At 41.0% G+C, this 23538-nt stretch overlaps 1 protein-coding gene across 4 annotated transcripts in view; it reads right to left on the bottom strand.

Moving 5' to 3' along the window:
• CSGALNACT2 (chondroitin sulfate N-acetylgalactosaminyltransferase 2) overlaps positions 1 to 23538 on the bottom strand; it is a 78592-nt gene that overhangs the window by 32850 nt on the left and 22204 nt on the right. For 3 of the 4 annotated variants that reach the window (XM_075546759.1, XM_075546757.1, XM_075546758.1), the window contains 4 exons: positions 21547 to 22443; positions 17836 to 18052; positions 14887 to 14988; positions 5704 to 5882 (listed from right to left, as the gene is read on the bottom strand). In XM_075546759.1, the coding sequence (XP_075402874.1) occupies positions 5704 to 5882; positions 14887 to 14988; positions 17836 to 18052; positions 21547 to 22207 (1159 nt within the window). In that variant the 5' untranslated portion in view covers positions 22208 to 22443. Of the gene's footprint in view, positions 1 to 5701; positions 5883 to 14882; positions 14989 to 17835; positions 18053 to 21546; positions 22444 to 23538 lie in introns of those variants that run through there. The other variant, XM_075546760.1, reaches the window with a different exon arrangement.

Below are 23538 nucleotides of genomic sequence, written 5' to 3'. Positions count from 1 at the left end.
GGAATGACAGTTAACAAACAAAACGTCACCGCTGAATATTGGGATGTGACTGTAGCAGTCTTGTATTTGAATTTCAAGAAAGAAAAATGCGTTCCCAAACAGCTAGATATGCGGGTCCAAAAAAAAAGAAAAAGGTTTTTAACTGCCACACTCACTCCGAAGCCCATTCATCTCCTTCAGCCTCCCCAAGTTAGCACATTCTGCCTAGCTCTGTAATAAGACCACTGACACCACAGGACTATACAACTAGACTCTGACTCTGGGCCCCAGCTCTCTTCTCTCATAGGTCATCATCTTCATGTGGAACGCGGTTGTCTGTGCAACCTCTAAATCAGGCCCACCTTGTGCTGCCAAAGCTGGGTCCATGCCAACTCTGGTGGGGCAAGAGCAGGCATAGCAATAAGCTCCAAGTTAGGATCACCAAAGAATTTCCGAGCAAGCCAAAAAAGGGCTGTTCAAAGTGATAGTGACCTTTGGCAGAAATGTCATAGTACCGAAGGTTCTTCGGAAAACAATGAATTTTACCTTAAACTTTCCTGCCCTTAATATCCACTTTGTTGCCACACAGCACGCTGGGTATGTTTTCACGTACTCGAACCAGATCCCTTTACCAGTTAGGCACATTCTTGTAAGTAACCCTTGAGGTTACGTCAAACATTATAATGGCATGGCACACTGGGCTTGAATATAATAGCCATCTCTCAGTCCTCCACATTTGTCTTGACCAGCTGTATCCCACACATTGAATTTAATAGGTCCTCTGTCAAATGGACCTCAATGCCTAAGGTAGCTACATATTTATTCTCAAATTCACCACTCAGGTGATGTTTCATACATGTCCTTTTCCAGTACCACCATCACCCACCAGTATGAGTTTGAACTGGACTTGGGGTTCCCCTTGGGCAGCCATCATGATGGATCTTCCAGAAGCATCTCCTAGCCATGTCTGACTAAGGGATGGAAAGATGGCGGAAGCCTCACCTTTCTTAAATGCAGGGAACTTAATTTCTCAGAGGCAACTTTGCTTTATTTCTAGGTATAACATTTCTTTTACATTGAGCAAATATCTGTTTACTCCAACTTCAACATTTTGAACTTCATGCTCTCTGGAGTTACATAAACAGAGCGGCTTTACACTGTCCTTTGTGAGAAATAAATCCAAAACTGGTTCAAATTCAGCAATTAGGGAACAAATGACCAGGAGGTTACCTAGTAGCCAAAGCACAAGTTGGTAACAAATGTAATAATCCTTAAAACACCCGCACCTTGGGAATGGTATTGACAGATGAAGTATTTACTGTATATACTCGAATATAAGCCGAACCGAGTATAAGCTGAGATACCTAATTATTACCTGAGAAACCAGAAAAATTGATTGACTCGAGTATAAGCCTAGGGTGGGAAATGTAGAAGCTATTGGTGAGTTTCAATAATCAAGCAAATGAAAATAAAATTACTAAAAATTGAGACATCAGTGGGGTAATGTATTTAAATATCTATTTTAAATAAAAAACATAAATAAATGGACAAGTCATTTAACATTAGTACACCAGCACAGTAAGTGGAAAATAGGTTCAACAAAAACAATAAGGTATCAACAATGATACCTTAAGAGTACTATTCCCTGAGCTCAATCTGAAACCAAGCTAAAATGGAAAGAGTTAAAACCCTTCAAAACTGGATTCCTCATCATCATCCGTATCCCAATGCAGAGCTTCAGCTGGTGTGAGGTCATCACAGACGCTGTCCTCACTGAGATCGCCATCATCACCATCACTGATGTCATTTTCATACAAAGCACAGTCTTCACTGCCATCCATAGCATTACTAATACTACATTTCTGAAAGGCACGTCACACCATGTCTTCTGGAATGTCTTCCCCTGCATCTCGAACCCACTTTGCTATTAACTCTATGTCAGGCTTCATGAGAGTTCCTCCTTTTGTTAGTCGGGCTTGACCAGATGACATCCATTCATGCCACATCCTTCACACACGGTCTTTAAAAGGCTTATTCAAAGATACACCCAGAGGCTGCAGTACAGATGTAAGCCCACCTGGAATAACGGCTAAAGTAACTTTACTAGATTTTGCCAATTTTTTTATGTCATCGATAGGTGGGCTCTGAACATATCCCAAACAAGTAAGGATGGCTTTTTCTTTAAGGCTGCTCCTGGTCGTCGGTTCCAAATTTCTTCCAGCCGTTTTTTTTTTTTTGTTCCGTCTTCATCCATCCAGCCTTTAACATGTGCACGCACAGTAATTCTTGGTGGGAAATTGATCTTTTTAGCCAAGGTCTTTCTTTTGAAAATAATGACAGGACGCAGCTTAGTTCCATTAGCCAACATGATAGAACAGCTGTAAAGTGTTGGGGTTTGTTTTTTTTCATTTCCTGTGGTTTTGAGAAAAATGTTTTTTTCCCCTAAACTTGCCACAGTTCTGTTGCTTGGAAGATCAAAAGTCATGGCAGGCTCATCCATATTCCCAATATCTGCCAGGTCATAATTATAAATCCTTCCCTTTTTATAATAAATGACTGGAATGACATAGCGTAATTTTTTCTTCAAGGTTTTGTGGCAATTCCTGGGAAATCTTTGTTCTTTGTCTCAAACACACTAGGCCAAACCTATTCATGAAGTGGGTACACCATCCTGCTGACGCAGCAAATTTTTCAATGCCTGGTGCTTTATATTTGTCATCCTTAGCCATTTGTAGAGCATGTATGCAGATTCCCAGGCGTGTTATGCAGTAACCAGTTTGGCGACACGCCTTAACCCATTTATTTAATTCACTCTCTAGATCCCCATAAAAAGACGTTAAACCACGACAAGCTTTTCAGCTTTTGGAATCTGTTCCAAGTCAGCCTTCATTTTCCACCACTTCCTCACTTGCTTTTTGTCAACACAGAATTCCCTACTTGCAATACTGTTATTGCTCTCTTCTGCTCTTGACACAGCCTTCATTTTGAAACCAGCCTCATATGACTGGCGTTTTTGTTTTGGTTCAAGAGTGCCTATTTCTAATAGGATAAGAAAACACAACTTTGAAAAAGAACTTTCACATTAATGCCCCTCACACCACCCCCCACCTCCCCGACGTGTTAGCCGAGAGAAGGCAGGGAGTCAGTGTGGGCAGGGGATGCAGGAAGTGAATTAACACAGAGACCAGAGGGGAGAGATGGGACGCAGCCAGGGACACTTCCTTACCAGTTCAGCTGCCAGCGTAAGTGAATCACTACAGGTGCTTCTGCGAATTGGAGCCATCTACGTCATAGGACGGCTCTGATTGGTTAGTAGTGAGTAAACAAACATTCAAAGCCCCGCAGTGTCATGGGGCTTTGAATGAACAGTGGAGAATGGCAATCACCTGTGAGATAACGGGCGCTGGTCTCCTTACCTGGGGAGGGGGGGCAGTGAGATGTTACAGCTCGCTGGGGTACCACTGACCCGTGTATAAGTAAGCCGAACCCATTTTCCAGCACATTTTTTGTGCTGAAAAACTCTGCTTATACATGAGTACATACGGTAGCTTATTGTGCCAACCTGGTCGATAAACACATGTGGGATTAGTTGAAGGGCAGAGGGATAAAATGGCTCAGTGAGCCTTGCCTTTCTAGTTCTCAGGACTCTTGCTTTCTGATGGTTGGACCAGGGTTCAGCTGCCTTAGCCAGTTCTCTGCTTTAGCTGGCAAGGCTGAATTCCTACAAGACATCCCTGAGCAGAAGCCACATGGACCTACCCCAATGCAGACCTGGGTGCTGGAGCACAGGTGTAGAGACAGACCCCTGCCAGCACTGAGATGCTTACACATTCACTGACTCAGCTTTCCTCCTGCAGTCGGCATCATTGCATCTGTTTTGTGAGTTGGAGGAGGACTTTGTGGTTTGGTATCAGACATATGGGTTAAGGTTGGACTTGTGAGCTTGGGCAGCACTGGGTTGGAATGTTTTCTTGATGCACACTTAACCTTTATATAAAACTCTCTTATACATTTGAGTTTCTGTGGATTTGTTTCTTTAAAGTACCCAGAATAACACAACAGGTCACTATATTAGGGCAAAAGAACTCTCTGTCCCTACACTGAACGAGGATTGGTTAACCATGCCACAGTGAGGGTGTTGGGAAGCACTCAGGCACACTAATTAGACTCCTACAGGAAAACATGTAGGCACCAACATAACATCACACAGGTGCACCTGAACTCAGCCAATAAGGTCAGCCAATACCCCAACCATGCCCCCTCCAGTAATGCAGGAGGGGAATAAACGTAGGGCCTGAGGCCCCCACTCACTCTCCTGGCCTCTGGGGATTTTCCTGTTCTTGCTTCCAAATGTGATTGGTTTGCAGGCTCCTGTTCGAGTATTCTTTTCAGGTGGTTTTTCAGTCTCCTGAAGTGGCCATCTTCAGTTGAAAGTTCTCAGCACGCCTTCCAGAGATATAGCATGGATGTTTTGACTGCAATGCCTAAAACTTTCCTTTCTTTCATAAAAACCACTTGGATTTACAAAAGTCCTTCTGCCCTGTGAATTCTTTCAGCGTTGCACAGCAAGAACTGTGGCATACCACCCCAAAAACCTAACAGTATTTTGTGAATCAGATTAATAAAGGTGGGAGTGGGGGGGTGGCGGAGAGTGGGGTAGACTAGAGTGCTTGAGGTAGAAATTTCCCACAGTGCTGAGCCAAAGAGAAACTGGGGAAGGAACTATTCAAGAACTAGGAACTATATAATGCTTCCAAGATGTCTTTTGCATGCACTGGCCCATTTTGTCTTTTGGGGCTTGGGTGCTTGATTTTGCAAAATCAACTAATAAAGCCTTGTTCTCATTAAAGTGAGTACCCATTGGATTTCCTGAGTGTTTGTGGTAAACTTATGATTACCCATTGGAGACCATGGGGTATGGTCCAAGTAGGGTTTATATGGATCGCCCAGTTACTAAGAGGTACTGAAATGGTATCAGGGTGTCAACCGTGTTTCTCACGCCACAGGGTTGATATGAATTGGAACCAACTGGATGGCAGTGAGTTTGTTTTTGGAGTAACAAAATTAAGCTTAAATCCTCATTTAGTCAGTAGCTTCTCAGAGTTCCTGACAACTATCTCCAACCAAATGGACTGTGAAGTAGTTAGTCATTTGCATGATATGAATTGTCTACATTAAAAAAAATTGCGGAGAAATTCTTTAATACAGAAAACTTCCTTTTCACATTTAAAAAAGTGATTAAAATGCCATTTGCTTATATTTACAAATATATATAACTGTAACACAAGCAAAGGAATGCAAAGCACAGTAAATCACTTCCAAAAGGCCTTCTTCTTGAATCAAGTAACACATATCTAGATTCTTGCATAATGGAGTCTGTCAGCTTAGCCTCAAAGTGAGACACTTCTGATTTGCATACATTTCAAAACCATCTCGGTCAGATCTTTTTCTGACCAATGTAGCTCCCTCCTTGTCACTTTTCACACTCTCTACTCTTTTTGTTTGTCTCTTTGGCTTTAATTTCAATAGAATGTGACCCCAAGAGAAGAAGAAATATAAGCTTAAGACTGGCAAATTTCCAATTTTATTCTTAACATTACAGTTAAATTATAGGAGATTAAAACAAAACAACAAAACCCCCTAGGTTTTAATTGACTTTTTCCTCAAATAAATTTGACTCAAAAAGATATTCATCTCAGTTCATCTACCAATGCTTTCACTCACCTGGCTCAGCATTTAGCCGGCAGCTGTTCAGGAATTCCGCTGAGAAATACACGTCAACGTCACAGAAAAACATCAAGACTTCGCCCTTGTCCCAGGCTCGAGCTCCTACATTCAGTCCTCTTCCACGATTAAACTCTCCACTCAACGGGACCACGGTGTAATTGTGAAAACCAGACTCACTACAGGGTAACAAATGACAAATCCTATTGACATACTGAACATTGTTCCCTCAAGATAATTTCCAAAATATTTTATACGTCAAGTATTTGTATTGCTGGTTTTACATTTATTACAGAGAAAGGAAACTACCATCTTCCCGTGTATAATCATGGATCAGGGACAAATATTCACCAACTAGCCAAATTTGGGGTAACACAGTGGTGGTGTTACCTCATCTCTGCGCCTTCCTTGGCACTGGCATTGTGAGGTTAAGTGTTAAGGAGTGGCCACTGACCTTCAGGATCTTAAAAACTATTCGGAAAATAAGAAATATTTAAATGGAAAAAAATGCCATACTGTTGGCTAATAAAAAATACATCTGCATGAATGATACATAAATAGCATACTCTTCTCTCTCACCCTTTGGATCTTTGTTTAAATGTTTATAAATCAGAGGATCCTACCCGACTACTGCATGTGAAGCAACATTTGCTTCCTTCTTATTATCTATCCCTTAGTTTTATTTTAATACCACCAGATATATTTCACATGTGTCCGAATGTCTAGCCACTGGAATTTAAGCTCTAGGAGAGCTGGGATTGTGCTTTGTACAAAGTACCCCTGAAGAGTAAGAATTCAATAAATATTTTCTGGATGAATTGACAAAAAGAGATATTTCAGAGAAGAGATCGTTTTTGTTTGTAGCTGTAAACGAAGATGTTAGAAGTAGAACTGGAGTTATGCTGTGGTTAAAATTTCAACTCAGTGTTGAATGTAAAGGTCATTCCAATTTTCTAATCATTAGAATGATTTTAGAAAAGGCAAAGATAAAGTAAAAAGCAACTAGATAATAGAGACCCATACAAATCAGATGGGAAAATAGGGACTCTAATAGGGAAATACTGTGAAGACTAAAAGCCTGTCAAACTGAAAGCACCTTTTATGGGATGCTCAAGAATTTAGTCAGTATCTTAAAGGCAAGAAGGTATCAGTAAGGTTTTTCTGCTAGTGCAGTGGTTCTCACAATGTGGTCCCCAAATCTGCAAGATCAGCTCCCCCAGGGAATGTGTTAGAAATGCAAATGCTCAGGTCCCACCACAGATCCACTGAATCAGATGCTGGGAGGGCAAGTGTCAGGTGATGCTCAGGATGGAGAATCTCAGGGTATAGCTGGATTAAAAAAAAATGTTAGTTTTAGAACAGTATAAAATAGCAAATGATGAGAGCAAAGCAGGGCATCTAACTGGTTCAAGCTGGTTCCGTCATAGCTGATACATTGAAACATACCTAATTTTTATTTTACTTTTAAAAACATTTTATTGTGAATTGGGTGAAGGTTTACAGAGTACATAATCAGTTTGACATTTAAACAACTCACATTCAGTTTTAACTCATTTATTACAATCTTCTCAATGTACCAAAAATTTATCCCACTACTTCCTCCTCCTTCTTTCCTAAGCCTGTATATTTGGTCCTTGGATGAATGTTTCCCTTTTGTTCTTAAATGGTTCCTGATTCCCACATAGAAGTAAGTTTGCTTCTAGACCTACCTGAAGAGTCACAAAAGGGCTATAGTCTTGGGGGTCCTAACAGTTTCTATCTGATTTGATAGGCCTAGCTTATTTTATGATTTGGGGTTTAAGTCCACATTTTTATCTCATTCTATCTAGGACCTTTTAATGTAATATTTTTCAAAGCAGTTGGGAGCAGTAGCTGGACCCCATCTAGGTTTGGCCTCAGTATTATAGAGGAGGATTTTTGGATGGTCCCTTACTCCATTGAACAAAATATTTCCAAGTATTTTTCGATTTTCATCATTCTCCTTTTCTCTATAAGGGAAGGCCAAAAGTTGTACTAATGACTTTTTTTTTTTTGCACTACTGAGATTTTAAGAACCTAATCACTACTCACCAAAGTAGTACACGGAACATTATGTTTGTGAACCATGCTATGGCAATTGACCTTGGTGTCCTCCCAAGATTGTACAGGCCTACATTTTAAACGTTTAAGTGATGTATAACAGTTTTCCATAACAGGAAAACTTAAGGGCTAAAGTCCTAAAATGAGAAACTTGGAAGAGGCAATGGATTATTATTGCAAGGCCTGGGGAGATCAACATATGAAGGGATACAAAAAAAAACCCAAAAGCCTGGAATGTTTCTGGGTGGAATGGAACTTTCGTAGTACACATTTTCCCTGCTAGGTGAGCATCTAGCAACTCGCTCTGAATTAGTGCAACCAGTGGCATCACCTAGGAAGGTTCTCTCTGGTCACGGTGAATTTTATTCATAAAAGTAGTTTCATTCAAACCTTGTTTTTGTGATGGCTGATTTAGGAGAATATAGTACAGCTGTGAAATTTTGTTTCCTGCTAGGGAAAAATGCCACAGATACAGTATGATGTTGAACACAGCTTACGAGGACAGTGCTATGGGAAAAACTCAAGTGCAGGGGTGGTTTTCTTGTTCCAAAAAAGGTGAAATATTGATAGATGACCAACCTCATTCCAGACATCTGTCAACTTCCCAAAGAGACAAAAACATCGACTGATAGTTCACTTGGAGTTTGTTCAACCAAGTCAGACTGCTAATCGAGCTTTCTACTTAGAGGTTCTGAAAAGATTGTGTAACAGTGTGCAATAAAAAAAGCCTGATTTGTGGCAGATGAGGACTTGTTCTGCCACCCCAATAATGTACCTTTTCATGCAGCCATCTCAAAATGTCAGTTTTGGGCAAAAAAATAAATTAAAATAGCATGCCTCTCTTGCCCCATGCACCTGACTCACCTGACCTCACTCCATGCAACTTTCTTTGTTTCCGTGAACGAAAAGGGACATGAAAGGACAGTGATTTGATGACATAGAAAAGGTGAAGAAGAAAACAAGGGAGGTGCTATCAGCCATCTAAACAGACAAGTTTGAAAAATGTTTCCAAGAATGGAATGGCAGGGCTGACAAATGTATTAAGTATAATGGAGAGTCCTTTGAAGGTGATAAGGTGGTTTTGTAAAAAACTTTAAATATATACCTTTGAGGGGAGAAATCCGTTTTGGGGGGATATCCCCTTGTACATTCAAGTTGGTAGAGTCAGCTTTATACCATTATTTCTCACTGTGCCAATAAAGGGATCTGGTTACTATGCAACACGCATGTTGCTCACATTTTCAGAGTGAAACTAAGTTTCTAACAGGACATCAACCTGTAACTTTTCCTTTTAAATTGCAATTCTACTTCTCCCACTTTTTAAAATTTGGGGCCTGTTCATGTATCGCTTCAATGGCCATGACTGAACCAGGCTGAAGTGGTTTGAAGCCCTGGATTAAAGGTTCAAATTGTACCTGGAGTAGAAACCAAATACTTTGCGTGCCTACAAGTCCTCTTTTCTTCTTACAGGATATAAATCTTTCCTTTTCTCTTAGGAAACTCTTATCATCTCCTTGACACCCATTACTCCCCTCTCCCGCAGTTCCCAGTACTTCTGGCACCAAGTGAAGGTATGGATCACAGGACATGTCTAGCTGGGGTAGAGATGAAAGACTCATGCTAGGGACAATCAGAATCCCCTCATCCCACCTGGCTCAAGAATGGGCAAAAAGTTCTTCCCTGGGATTTTCTTAACTTGGGGCTGCAATCCCCAAGGTCGGCAGTTTGAAATCATGGGCTGGGGCTTTCCCCAGCCACTTCATGGGAAAAAGACAGAGCTTTCTGCTCCACAAAGTTCTCAGCTCAGAAACTGAAAGGCCCCACAGGGTCACAATGAATAGGCATCAACTTGATGGCAGAAAGTGAATGGCAGTGGGAGAAAGCTTTTCTTCTCTGGTGGTAAAACGAGAAGTTGTGAGGCCAGTGCCTTCAGGAGCCATATCCCTCCCTATGTGGACGAAGCCAATCTGCAAACACTAGAATCAGGTCAACAGTAGAGAAAAATAGACAAGGTGATGATATGAGAATTTTGATGAAATTCAGTACCCTGAGATGTCAAAGCTGTTTGGCATTCTTCTAAAAATTTGGTTGCAGTAACCCATTCAGTATTGCGAGCTAACCATTATTCTTCAGTTACATTCCTATTTTCCTTACACAAGCTCAAAGTAAATTCCACAGAGGAGTACTGGCTAGTAAGAAAGATGAATTCAACAAAAACAGTGCATATGTTTAGCAAGTAATAAATGATATAAAACCAAGAGAGAGGAGGATGAACAACAGAAACGGAAAGAACATGCACTCCAGTGATGGCAGTAGCAGAGATGGGGCAGAGAAGAGGTCCTATGAAGTAGGTAGGAACTAATTGATCAGAAGCCCCTGGTAAAGCATAAAAGACTCTGATTCATAAAATTCATGAGAACATTTGCACTCTGAACTGAAAGGGGGACATTAGGAGAAGGAGCTGGTATAATAAAAAGAAGGTAAATGAAAAAGTTCATGGAAAATTTTATTATCTTTTGATTCCATTTTTTCACAAACTTTCTGAACCCCTTTGTATACATTGGGGCTGTGAGAATCCCTTTAAAGTAGGAACTGCCTATCACTCGACTGTGCCCTGTTTTCCTCCAACTGTCCCAGTTATACTCAAGAGTAGTTGCACTGGAACACAGTAGGTAGAATTCAACAAATGTGAGTGGGATGATTCAAGAATCTGCAGAAAACAAGGAGGTAGGCAAAGGACCTGAACAGAATTTTCACAGGTGCAGAGATCCAAATGGCCAATAAATATATGAGAAAATGTTCCTGATCATTAGCAATAAGAGAAATGCAAATTAAACCAACTATGAGAAACCACCTAACATCTTCAAACATAGCCAAATTCAAAAAATCAGAAGGAGTAGCTGTGGGGATATAGGAACTTTCGTCCACTACTGGTGGACCTGTAGGTACCTACAGCCATTATGGAAATCAATTTGGCGATATTTAAAATGGATGGAAATTGAGTTACCATACCACCCAGCAATCCCACGACTGGGTATATACCCAGAAGAGCAAAGAAAAACCACAGCCAGACATCTGTGTTCCAATGTTCATCATGGCACAGTTCACAATTGCAAGGAGCTAGAAACAACCCAAATTTCCATCAACAGACGAATGCATCAACAAACTGTGGTACATACAATGGAGTACTGTGCATCCCTAAAAGGCCGCGATGAACACATGAAGTGCATCGCCACATAGGAAGACTGGAGGAAATCATGCTAAGTGAAGTAAGGCAAGCACAAAAGGACAAGTACAACATGAGTCCACTGAGATAGGGGAAAAGCTACTATATGCATACACCCCTGGAGTGATGTCCAGCAACTATGACAGGGGCCAAACCCAATCCAGGGATATATACGGCAGCCAACTAATAAGAGGGGGAAAGAAAGAGAAAAAACTAAAAGACATGAGTGAGGGGAGTAGGGCACTAAGCCACCTACAGGGAGGGTATCGTTTATATCTCCACAGGAGAGGGAGAGAGATCAGGCTTCAACCCAATGCGCCAAGACGTCAATACAACATACCGGAATGTACCAGGGAATCAATACAGAAGTCTGCAGGGCCAGCCCCAATCCCAACTATGTGGACACCCCCCCCACACACACACCCCTCAGAAGAATGCACTTCAGTGGAAAGCTCTGGGGTTACAGCTTGGGGAGAGGGGCACGTCAGATTAGAGCACATGGAAGAAACAAACAGAAATGGAGAGGGAGGAGAGGACATCCTGGCCCACCAAGCCCCGAGGACAATATTCTTGCTCAGAACAGACAACGCACACAGAGGACCACAGGACTGGCCTCACCACGAGACACGACGTCCCTCACTAAACCTTAGCGCTGTGGGGGAACAAAATTGGAGACACAGTGAGGGAATAGTGCACAATCTGACCCCATCACGCTGGAGCGAAACACTAAGGACATGCAACAGAGCAATAAGGGGAGCAAAGTGATGAAACCCCTGGGGAATATCAAAAATATTTTGGAGGCAGAGTGTGGCATTCCATCAGACTTGACTGGGAAACCCTGGCAAAGACCAACAAACAGACATTAAACTAATTATAGACTTTTCTATTTTTGTCAGTGGCTTTCTTTATGTTATTGTTATTTTGCTTTTGTTTTTTTGGTTGTTATTGTTTTCTTGGTTTTGACATCCTTTGTTGTTTTATTTGGCTTTACCTGTTTTTTGCATTTAGTAATGTATGTGCATGTCTATCTAAATAAGGTAGGCAGGATAAATAATTCTGAGATGAAAAAAACGTGACCAATGGTTCCGGAGGGATACAGGAGAAGGGGAGGTGGGAGAAAGGGATGGGGGAGGAAACCAACCCAGGGACAAGGGAACAAGTGAACTAAAATCAATGGAGAATGGGGGATATGATGCCTAGTGGGGCTTAATCAAGGGCAATGTAGCAGCGAGGAATTACTAAACCCAAATGAAGGCTAAACATGATTGTGGGGCAAGAGGAAAGTAAAAAGAAATAGATGGAAAAAAAACAGGAAGCAAAGGACATTTATAGAGGTCTAAATAGAGGCATGTACATATGTGTGTGTGTGTGTGTGTGTGTGTATAGAGAGAGAGAGAGAGAGAGAGAGAGAGAGAGAGAGAGAGAGAGAGAAGAATAGAACTATGTACTCATATCTATATGTTAAGAATTAAGGTTGCAGATGGACATTGGGCCTCGACTCAAGTACTTCCACAACAAAAGAACACTTTGTTCTAACAATCTGGCATTCTGTAATGCTCACCTTCCCATCACAATTGATTAAGACAAATGGTTGCATAACAAGCGTGGTGAAGAAAGCTGATGGTGCCCAACTATCAAAGGATATAGAGTCTGGGGTCTTAAAGGCTTGAAGATAAACAAGTGGCCGTCTACCTGAGAAGCAACAAAGCCCACATGGAAGAAGCACACCAGCCTGTGTGATCATGAGGTGTCGATGGGATCAGGTACCAGGCATCTAAGACCCAGAACAAAATCATACCCAAGGTGAATGAAGGGTGGGGCATGGAGTGGAGACCCAATGCCCATCTGTAGACAATTGGACATCCTCTCACAGAGGATTCACAGGGAAGAGATGAGCCTGTCAGGGTGCAGTATAGCATCGATGAAACACACAACTTTCCTCTAGTTCTTTGGTGCTTCCTTTACCCCACTATCATGACCTAAATTCCACCTTACAAATCACATTAGACCAGAGCATGAACACTGCTACAGATAAGAGCCCAAAACACAGGGAATCCAGAACAGATAAACTTCCCAACAATGAGAGTAGAGATACCAGGAGAATTAGGGGAGGGTGGGGGTGGGGGGGAGGGGAAATCGAGCATAAGAATCAACCTATAACCCCCTCCCAAGGGGACGAATAACAGAAAAGTGAGTGAGGGGCAATGGAAAGTCATGTAAGATATGAAAATAATAATCTATAACTAATCAAGGGTTTGTGAGGGAGGGCAGGTGGGGGAGAGAGGGGGAAAATGCAAAGCTGTTATCAGGAGCTCAAGTCAAAAGAGAATGCTTTGAAGATGATGATAGTAGTATATGTGCAAATGTGCTTGACACACTGGAGGAATGTATGGATTGTGATAAGAGATGTAAGAGCCCCCGATAAAAGTCAGGGGGAAAGGGCGGCCAATAAAATGATTTTTTTTAAGGAGGAAGTCCTGGCTAAGTGTCAGATGAAAAAATGAGATCAAAGAAGATGACAAAGAGTTTGGAAACTAAGTCTTAACTTTGGGCCCATAATTTTGAGATTAAAAAGTTGAGAAGCTACAGAGTTATTTAAGGATTTAATTACTAATTATTTAATAATTTATGCATTCACTGAAACATCCAAGCAACTACTTTGTGCCACATACAATATATATATATATAGTATCTGGCACACACACATATATATATGTTGCTTGGTTACAGAACTACTATCTTGTGAACTTACGTTGTGAAAGTGCAGAAACACAACAGTACTCAGGTATTGTAGAGTCAGGACATGAGACACCTTAAGCATCATTTGTAGAGTAAGATAGAATAGCCTGGGAAAACGAACCATCACCAGAAAAAGTGACAAGATGTGGGATACAGAAAGATTTCTCCCAAGTTGTCGCCCCCAAATATATGCCAAGCCCAACATTCTGCTTGATATACATGGTAAATGAATGGACACTAGAAGGCCAATCAAAGTAGGTCAGAGGTTAGTCTCCTTAAGGTTATCAGCCATCTAGAGCAACCAGACTATATAATCTGACTCATCCTAAGTAGGACCCACTTTCTTCTGATATTGTTCCCTTGAAGGAGTGTCCAAAGGCAAGCCTGGGACCACTCAAGGATGACTAAGGTTGGGCTACTATACTGAGTCTAGGGTCTGCCAATCTTGCCACATATCTACCCCTATTCTCTCCCTTTACTACTGCGTGTACACCCCTAGGTCATCCCCTTCCTCTTGCTTGTATTACGTATGTTACAACCCCTTCCCATGATGTAAGTCATTATCTGTAATCAGATGGCTCGCAAGCCCCCAAGGATATATAAGCTTTGGTTAGAAACAAAAGCTCATGAGGCTCTCTCTCCTGCCCGCTCCTCCCGCCCCGCTCCACGTGTACCACCAAAAGGTGCTGAGGTGAGTATGCTACCATGAAATGTGTCTGACTCTCCCATCGCTCCCATTTCTCTATGACTTTACTATAATTTTTATATATCTTAACCATACAAATGCACCTACCAAATGCATGATTAGTTGTGGGGGGCTGGCTAACCCCACAAGAGACTTAAGAAAACATATTTAGTAAAAGAGGAGCAGTATAAAAAAATAAACAAGAGGCAAACAATCATGGGTGGGCCACAGAAATAAGAGTAATAGAAGTAAGCCAGGCTGTCTGCCAAGAGTTTATGAGAAGATAAGTTATTTAGGGGTTGCATGTTTAATTATGAATTATGATCACCCTACACACTTGCTCAGGCAACTCTGAAACAATAGGCATTAAAAAGTATTTACTCAATAAATACAGATACTCTCATTCTGCCAATGTTATAAATTAAAGACTTCAATACGGACATGACTCACCGACCTTGTGACAGATTCTAGGATAGACTTGACTTTAGATAATCCTTCTTTACCAAAATACACCACTGTGAGGTGAATCCTCCTGTCCTGATGAATACATACATTCCTAACAGAATTGAAGAAGAAATTATGTACAAAAACAATAAAGCAATGACAAGCAGCAACAAAAAGAAAAACTAGAGGCATTACTCACTTAGTCATTATACAAAATTTTAAGAAAATATAAAACCAGCAATGTTGCTAAATTGGTAAAGGCATTACAGCAAATGTATACAACTTACATCTCTCAGATGGCAATCCTGGAAGTGTCATAGAAGTATTCCAATGATATTGCCATCTTTTAAGGCATTTTTGGAACTTGGGCTTTGGTATTGGCTTAGAAGTAAATTACAAGCCATGAAGTTCAATCAGTTCAGAATCAAATAAATAAATATTCAAGTTTTGAACCAAAAGTTCTTTGGCCTCAAGTTGACTAGTTCTGGAACGTCTACTTATTATCAAAGAAATCCCATATTACGTATAGCATGATTTCGTGCTATTTTACTAAAAAGTACTATTACCTTTTAAATCTAACAATTCCATGACCAGAATAAGGATTAGGATCGCAGAGCATTAAAACCAGCATTGTAAATCATTTAGGATATTTAATAAAAGGTCACTTGAAAATGTTAATAGAAAATCAAGTTGTTTGATCTACCTTTAAATTTCTAACAGTATCAAGGAATACTCCTTCACAAGGCAATAACCCAACCAAGGGGAGGGAATTGTTTATTTCTCCACAGGGAAAGAGGGACCAGACTTCATCCCAGTGCTCCAAGATGTCAATGCAACATGCCGGCGTCAAGTATGGAACCAGTGGAGAGGTCTGGGGGGTCGACCCTAATCCAAACTACTAAGTGGACGCCTGTCCCTCCCCCCAGAAGAATTTATTTCAAAAGACAGCATTGAATCTGCAGCTCCGGGAGAGAAACATATATGATTGGAGCACATGGGAGCAGATGAAGGGGGAGGAGGTGAGAGTGGCGCACATCCTGGCCACCAGGCCTTAATGACGATATTCCCAATTAGAGCAGCCAGTCCACAGAAAGGAACACATGACCAGCCCCACTATGAGACATGATGCCCCTCACTGACCTATTAGGGACAACATTGGAGACACAGTGTGGGAATTGCACCCAATTTGATCCCGCCACACTAAGCAAAACACTAAGGGGGTGAAACAGAACAGCAAGGGAATGGAGCGGCGAGGTCCCCAGGGTATGCTGAAGGTAGATTTGGGGGCCAGGGCATGGTGCCCCAACAGATTGGACTGGGAAACACTCCTAAAGGCCCACAAGCGATCCTTGAACTAACTACAAGCTTTTCTTTCTTGTTGTGTTTTGGTTTGTTTTGTGTCATTGGTTTGTTGTTGTTTTGTTGTATATTGCTTCTTGGTTTTTCTGTCTTGTTTTTGTGCATGTTATTATCTCTGCAGATCTGTCTAAATAAGATAGGCTGGAATGAACAATCTGGAGGAGAAAACAACAGGACCAACAGTTCCAGGGGGACATGGGAGAGGGGGAGGTGGGGGAAAGGTAGTGGTGTTAATAAACCCAGGGGCAGGGAACAAGTGATCCAAACCAGTTTTAAGGAGGGTTTGGGAGGCCTGGTAGGGCATAATCATGGGTAATGTAACCAAAATAAATGGCTGAAACCCTAGTGGGACAGGAGGAAAGTCAAGGGAAATAAAAGAGCTAGGAGGCAAAAGGCATTTATAGAGGTCTAGATAAAGACATGTACATATGCAAATATATATATATATGAGGATGGGGAAATAGATCTATGTGCATATATTTATAGGTTTAGTAGTAAGGTAGCAGAAAGACATTGGGCCTCCACTCAAGTACTCCCTCAATGCAAGAATACTTTCTTCTATTAAATTGGCATTCTATGATGCTCACCTTCCCAACACAACCGCTGAAGACAAAGCAGGTGAATAAGCAAATGTGGTGAAGAAAGCTGATGGTGCCCAGCTATCAAAAGATATAGCGTCTGGGGTCTTAAAGGCTTGAAGGTAAACAAGCGGTCATGTAGCTAAGAAGCAAAAAAAGCCCACATGGAAGAAGCACACCAGCCTGTGTGATCATGAGGTATCGATGGGATCAGGTACCAGGCATCTAAGACCCAGAACAAAATCATACCCAAGGTGAATGGGGGAGAGTGTGGAGTGGAGACCCAAAGACCATTTGTAGGCCACTGGAGATCCCCTTACAGAACGGTCTTGGCGAGGATATGAGCCAGTTTGGGTGCGATGTAGCAATGATGAAAAATATAGAACTTTCCTCTAGTTCCTAAATGCTTCCTCCCCCCACCCCACTATCGTGATCCCAATTCTACCTTGCAAGTCTGGCTAGACCAGAGGATGTACATTGGTACAGATAGGAACTGGAAACACAGGGAATCCAGGGTGGATGATCCCTTCAGGACCAGTGGTGTGAGTGGCGATACTGGGAGGGTAAAGGAAGGGTGGTTTGGAAAGGGAATCAATTACAAGGATCTACATGTGACCTCCTCCTTGGGAGACGGACAACAGAAAAGTGGGTGAAGTGAAGAATCGGACAGGGCAAGTTAAGACAAAATAATAACTTATAAATTATCAAGGGTTCATGAGGGAGTGGGGAGTGGAGAGGGAGGGGAAAATGAGGACCTGATGCGAGGGGCTTAGGTGGAGAGCAAATGTTTTGAATATGATGAGGGCAATTAATGTACAAATATGCTTTACACAACTGATGTATGTATGAATTGTGATAATAGTTGTATGAGCCCCTAATAAAACGATTAAAAAAGGGAAAAAATTCCCGTTAAAGTCTATAAAATTATTCTGTAATTCTAAGTACTCAATAATGATAAATTAAGTAAATCTGTATGAAATGTGATTTTTGACAGGGCTTAACCAAATCATTAAGAGAGTTACCTGAAGTTCTGCATAAACTGTGCAAACGCTTCAGTTCTTTCAGCAAGTGGCACAATGATATTAATAATGGAGCTGGTAATGTCGATCATCTCATTCTTTACTTTCAGGAGAGGTCCAAAAGGGCGGAAGAGGGTCACATGTCTATATTCCATCAAGTCTGTTTTCTTAAAGAAGAGTTCGTACTGTGTGCCCTTATCTCTCTCGGTGCGACAGTAACCTTGAGGGCAGAGTTAGGAACAAAGATGTCTCCGTGTGAAAATGCATTAAAGTCAACAGGATTGCTGATTTATGTAGCCACAAGTATGAAAACAAACAGGCAGGGTTATTTTTCACCCATGTACCTTCCTTTAAGAAAAGAAGAGGTTTTTAAAAGTTCACTATCTGTTAGTATTCAATACATAGAATAATGCTGAAAATGGCAATTGCATCTTCGAATATGACTTTTTTTCCATAATAAAGCTACCAGAACAGCAACCAGATTAGAAATATAAAGAAATTACTTCTAGCAATACCAAATTGCAGATGCAAGAATTAAAAGGCCTTCTACTTGGTTCAGTTCAACAAAAATGAACTGAGTGTTTTTGTTTCAGGCACTAGTGCTGTAAAACAGCCTATGGAGATAGTCCACGTTTTGAAGAAGAGCCAGGCAAATATGAGACAAAAATAAATGACAATAACAATAAAACCAAAATCAAATTCACTAAAATCATGTCGATGCCAACTACCAGTGACCCTATAGGTCAGGGTAGAACTTCCCCCTGCGAGTTTCCAAGACGGTAACTCTGTATGGGAGTATAAAGCTCCATCTTTCTCCCATGGAGTAGCTGGTGTGTTCAAACTGCTGACATTGAGGATTACAGCCCAACGCCCAACTACGCACACCACCAAGGCTCCTTACAGAAATAATACAACCCTTCATGTACAGATGGAACGGTTTGTGGAAAATTCCATTATCTTTTAATTTTATTTTCCAATGACTTTTTGAAGCCCCAAATGTAAACATATGAGGGGCTTAATCCCCCCCCAAAAAAATACCACAAACCCAGACAAAGCTGCATTGTAAGGAGCTTTTGTAGTACACACATCATTGGGCAACTTGCTCTGAGTCAATGCAACCAGTGGAGTTGCCTGGAAAGGTTCTCTCTGGTCACAAAGAACGTTTTTTGTGAAAACAGTTTCACTTGAATCTAGTTTTTGAGACTGATTTAGGAGAAAAATGTGTGATTGTGAAATTTTCTTTCCTGTTCGGGAAAAATGCCTCAGAAATGGTTGTGACGTTAAACACAGCTTACAAGGACAGCACTATGGGAAAAACTCAAGTGAACAAGTGGTTTTCTTGTTTCAAAAAAGGTGAAATGTTGATTGATAACAAACCTCATTCTGGATGTCTGTCAACTTCCCAAATGGATGTGTGCATTTGGAGGTCATTCGACCAGGTCAGACTGTTAATCAAGCTTTCTATTTAGAGGTTCTGAAAAGACTACAGAACAGTATGCAACAAAAAAGGCCTGATTTGAGGCAGATGGGGACTGGTTTTGCCACCACAATAATTCACCTGTCCATGCAGCCATCTCAGTGTGCCAGTTTGGGGCAAAAAAATAAAAACCCTAAAACAGCATGCCTCTCTGGCCCCACACACCTTACTCAACTGACCTCCCTCCTTGCGACTTCTTTTTGTTTATGCAAATGAAGAGGGACATGAAAGGACAGGGATTTGACGATCCAGAAGAGCAGGAAAACGAGGGCAGTGCTGTCAGTTGTGCAAACAGATGAGTTTGAAAAACATTCCCAAGAATGGAGTTGCAGATTTGACGTATTTATCAGGTGTAATGGAGAGTACTTTGAAAGTGATAAGGTTGTTTGGTAAAAAATGGTAAATGCATAGCTTTGAAAAAAATTCTGTTTATAGATATGTGATATAAATACAAAAGAAAATGTTGTATAAACTTCAGCACAGTGGTGTGAGATGGTTTTGAGAGAAAAGTACAGTAGTCTATTAGGCATTATGAAGTGTGACCCTGAGGAGAGAAAAAGTTAGACTTAATGCATGACTACTCCCAGTTAATATGGGGGGTAGGGAGAGGGGCGAAAAACCTTCACCAGGCTGCTTTCTTGACTCTATGGCCAGCCAAACCAGTAAATGATCGATTCCACACAACTAGAGATATGAGAAGAGGAGTGGACAGTAGTGGACTTCAAGATCACCTTGGAAGTCATCTATCTAAAGACCTGTAGGGCTGCAGATGACTTTCTGGAAGAGTTGGCGTCTACACTAAAGACAAGTGACCATTAACTCAGTTGGCACTGTCAGTAATCGCTGAGGGTGAGCGGGAGCACCGCACAGCAAAAATGTAGGACAAAATACGCAAAGAAAACACTATGCGAGAATCCAAAGTACAATATAAGATGAGCAGAGACTGGTGGATAGGAAAGTGGCAGTTTTCATTGTTTTCATGCAGAGCTGATGTGATTTTATATATGGTACCTAGTTATCTTAGTTCCTCTGCAGCTTTCAATCCTACCATAATCTACACAGTAAAAAGACTTTCTATGGTTTATATTAGAATGTAGAAATTTCCCTGCCTTTCCAAATATCAAATCTGCATTTAAGAACGTCTCTTTGATATATACTCCTCTTTGATAGCTGGGCACATGCGTCTCACTCCAAATGAGTAATAAGCACTAATCTCCTACATGAATTTTTTTTCTTTTACCAAATGGCTTTCAAATTTTGAGCTGTAGCTCATACATTTTCTTAAAAATTAAAAAAAAAAAAAAACAGAATACCACAGCCAGGTAGGAAAAACAAGCAAAGATATATATATATATATATATATATATATATATATATATATATATATATATATATCCCATGGAATCTGCTTCAATCTCAATAATCATAGTAATATAAACTTAAAACAAAACAAAACAAAAAAAACAGGAACAAATTGAAAGCTTTTGAGTCAGTTCTGCTTCTTAGCGCCCCTATAAGACAGGGCAGAATTGCCCTGTGGGGTTTCCAAGGCTGTAAACCTTTACACATCTTCCTTCGTTAGTTCCATGGACTAGCTGGTGGGTTCCATTAGCAGCAGAATGCTTAGTCACTGCATCACCAGGGGAATATGTCGAAGCTATGTAAGCTTAAACCACTCAAGCGAACTGTCGCTGAGTTAACTTCAACTCATAGCAACCCTACGTAGGGTATTTCTGAGACAGTAAATTGCTATGGGAGCGGAAAGACTCATCTTTCTCCTGAGGAGCAGCAACTGGTGATTTTGAACTGACAGCCTTCCAGTAAGAAGGCCAATACTTAAACCATACATCTACCAGGGTTCCTTATTGTACACTTAGTTGCATTATATTTCCCTGGTCCGCATTCTCTGTTTTACTATGATCTCATTGTAACTTTTTCCAAAAGAAGACAAAATGCAAATTCATTGCCATCAAGTGAATTCTAACTGATAGCAACCATATAGGACAGAGTAGAACTGCCCCCAGTTTCCAAGGCTGTAACATCTTTATGGAAGCAAACTGTCACATCTCCCATGAAGAGGCTGGTGGGTTCAAATCACATTTTTTGGTTATCAGTCAAACTCACTTGAAATTCATGCTTTTTTAATATTGTGGATAATGCTTACCATGTTATCAGTATATAATATTAGCATTTTGTCATAATAATATAACTGTAAACCAATATATTTTTCACATTACCTTCTATGAAGTCATTTTCATTAAATATCAGCTTCTCTCCCAAGGGACTATCCTCATCTTCCTGTGTATCATCTTCATCAGGATTATTAATGACCTCCAACCCAGCTTCAATAACCTCTACCAATTCATCTCGCTTGTCTTTTCTAACTGGCTTTTCCTCTGGATGGCGAGTGAGACCCATTTCCAATTGGAATACTTTCATTAAGGTAAAACTTTCAAAGGGAATGACCCCATATTCACTTGGTAGTTTGGCTCCTATGCTAACTTCAGCTTTGTCAATTTGGGAATGAAGAAACTCTAAAAGATCAGTAGGTGCTTGTTCTTTGTTGCCTTGGAAGCCTATGCCATTAACCCCTCCATTTTTTCTTTCTTGCATTGATCTCATCCTCTCACTCATTTCTTGCAACTCTTGTTTCAATTGGGCAATTTGGCGCTTCAGGCTGGTTGCCCTGGTTTGATAATGTTCTTCTTGTTCCTGTAGGAGGGCTTGATAATATTCTTTACCATAATTCTCCCCAAGGACACCCGGTAGAGAAACATTTCCATCAGTCTGGGGTGCACATTCCAGAAGGTACATAAATAATACCAAACTGCAGAGTAAAGCCAGGCCCAACAGCAGCCAATGGGTTCGGGTCTGAAGAATTAGTCCTCTTCTAGGCATTATTAATGTGAACTTGCTTAAAGAAGTACGTTCTTGTTCATACAAAATAAAATCCTAATTTCTGTAAAAGGTACTGGAAATAAATTATTTCTCTCTTCAGAAATTCTTTCTTCTGCAATCATAAGTACTTGAAGAAACGAGAGATTATATACATCCTATATCGTGACCATGATATCCAGAATAAAGCAATCTGATCTATAGAATTAGATAAAATCCATTATATGGTAGTGACTTACCTATAAAAAAAAAGAAAGAAGAACGATCAGACTCAATCAGCATGTTGTACCCATAAAGCTTATCAGATTGCTGACAGCTTCAGTACTGAGCTATGGGCACCCTGACAGTATGTAGAGTACTCCAGGAGAAGTGTCAATTAAATGTAGAATATCCAGTCAATACGAGGAAGTATTAAGGAAAACACCTCACAAAACACTAAACTATCATGTGACATACTCTTAAGTAGCAATGCATAAACATTCAGAATCTCCGGGATCAAACGCTAAGATTATGTTTGTGTGACATAGATTCTACCATTCTCAAATTAGCAAAAATTGTATTTCTTATAATTCTTAATTAACATAGTATTTTGATTACATGCCATTTCCCAACTATAGCATATGGTCATTTGGAAACTGAGTTATTACAAATTATTGGTTACATCAATAACAAAGAAAGACACTTTCTTCTAGCTTATTCAAATCAAAGCACCCCATTCATTCCTATAGTCTACTTAGTCAATTTAAGAGGCCTTAAAAATGGTTTTTGTCATTTTAGGGGTGAAGACGGTGTAGTGTGGAAGAGACCAGACCAAAACCAGGAATGTACATGGTAGACAATGGTGGAGGAGGTGGGGAAAGGAAAACAAAAGGATGAATACAAGGAAGAAAAGGGTAGTGGGGTCATGGGGCATTAATCCACCCAATGGGAGGGTATTGTTTATATCTCCACAGGGAAAGTGGGACCAGACTTCAACCCAGTGTCGCAAGGTGTGACTGCAATATCCCGGCGTGGAGGAGGGAACCAGTGGAGAGGTCTGGGAGGCTGGCCCCAGCACCATAAATTAAGTGGGTTCCTGCCCTTCCCCGAAAAGAATTTGTTCCAAAGGACATTGACTCTGCAGCTCCGGGAGATGGACATATCTGATCAGAGCACACGGGAGCAGATGAAGGGGCAGGAGGAGAGAGTGGAGCACAGCCTGGCCCACCAGGCCGCGATGATGATGTTCCTGAGTAGAACAGCCAGTCCACAGAGAGAACAACATGGCTGGCCCTACTATGAGACATGATGCCCCTCAGTGACTAAGGGCGATACAGGGGACAGCACCGGAGACA

This window comes from Tenrec ecaudatus, chromosome 4 (genome assembly GCF_050624435.1).
Source record: "Tenrec ecaudatus isolate mTenEca1 chromosome 4, mTenEca1.hap1, whole genome shotgun sequence".
Classification (NCBI taxonomy): domain Eukaryota; kingdom Metazoa; phylum Chordata; class Mammalia; order Afrosoricida; family Tenrecidae; genus Tenrec; species Tenrec ecaudatus.
Note: the sequence above shows the minus strand (reverse complement) of the source record. Positions and strands in the feature narration are given on the sequence as shown.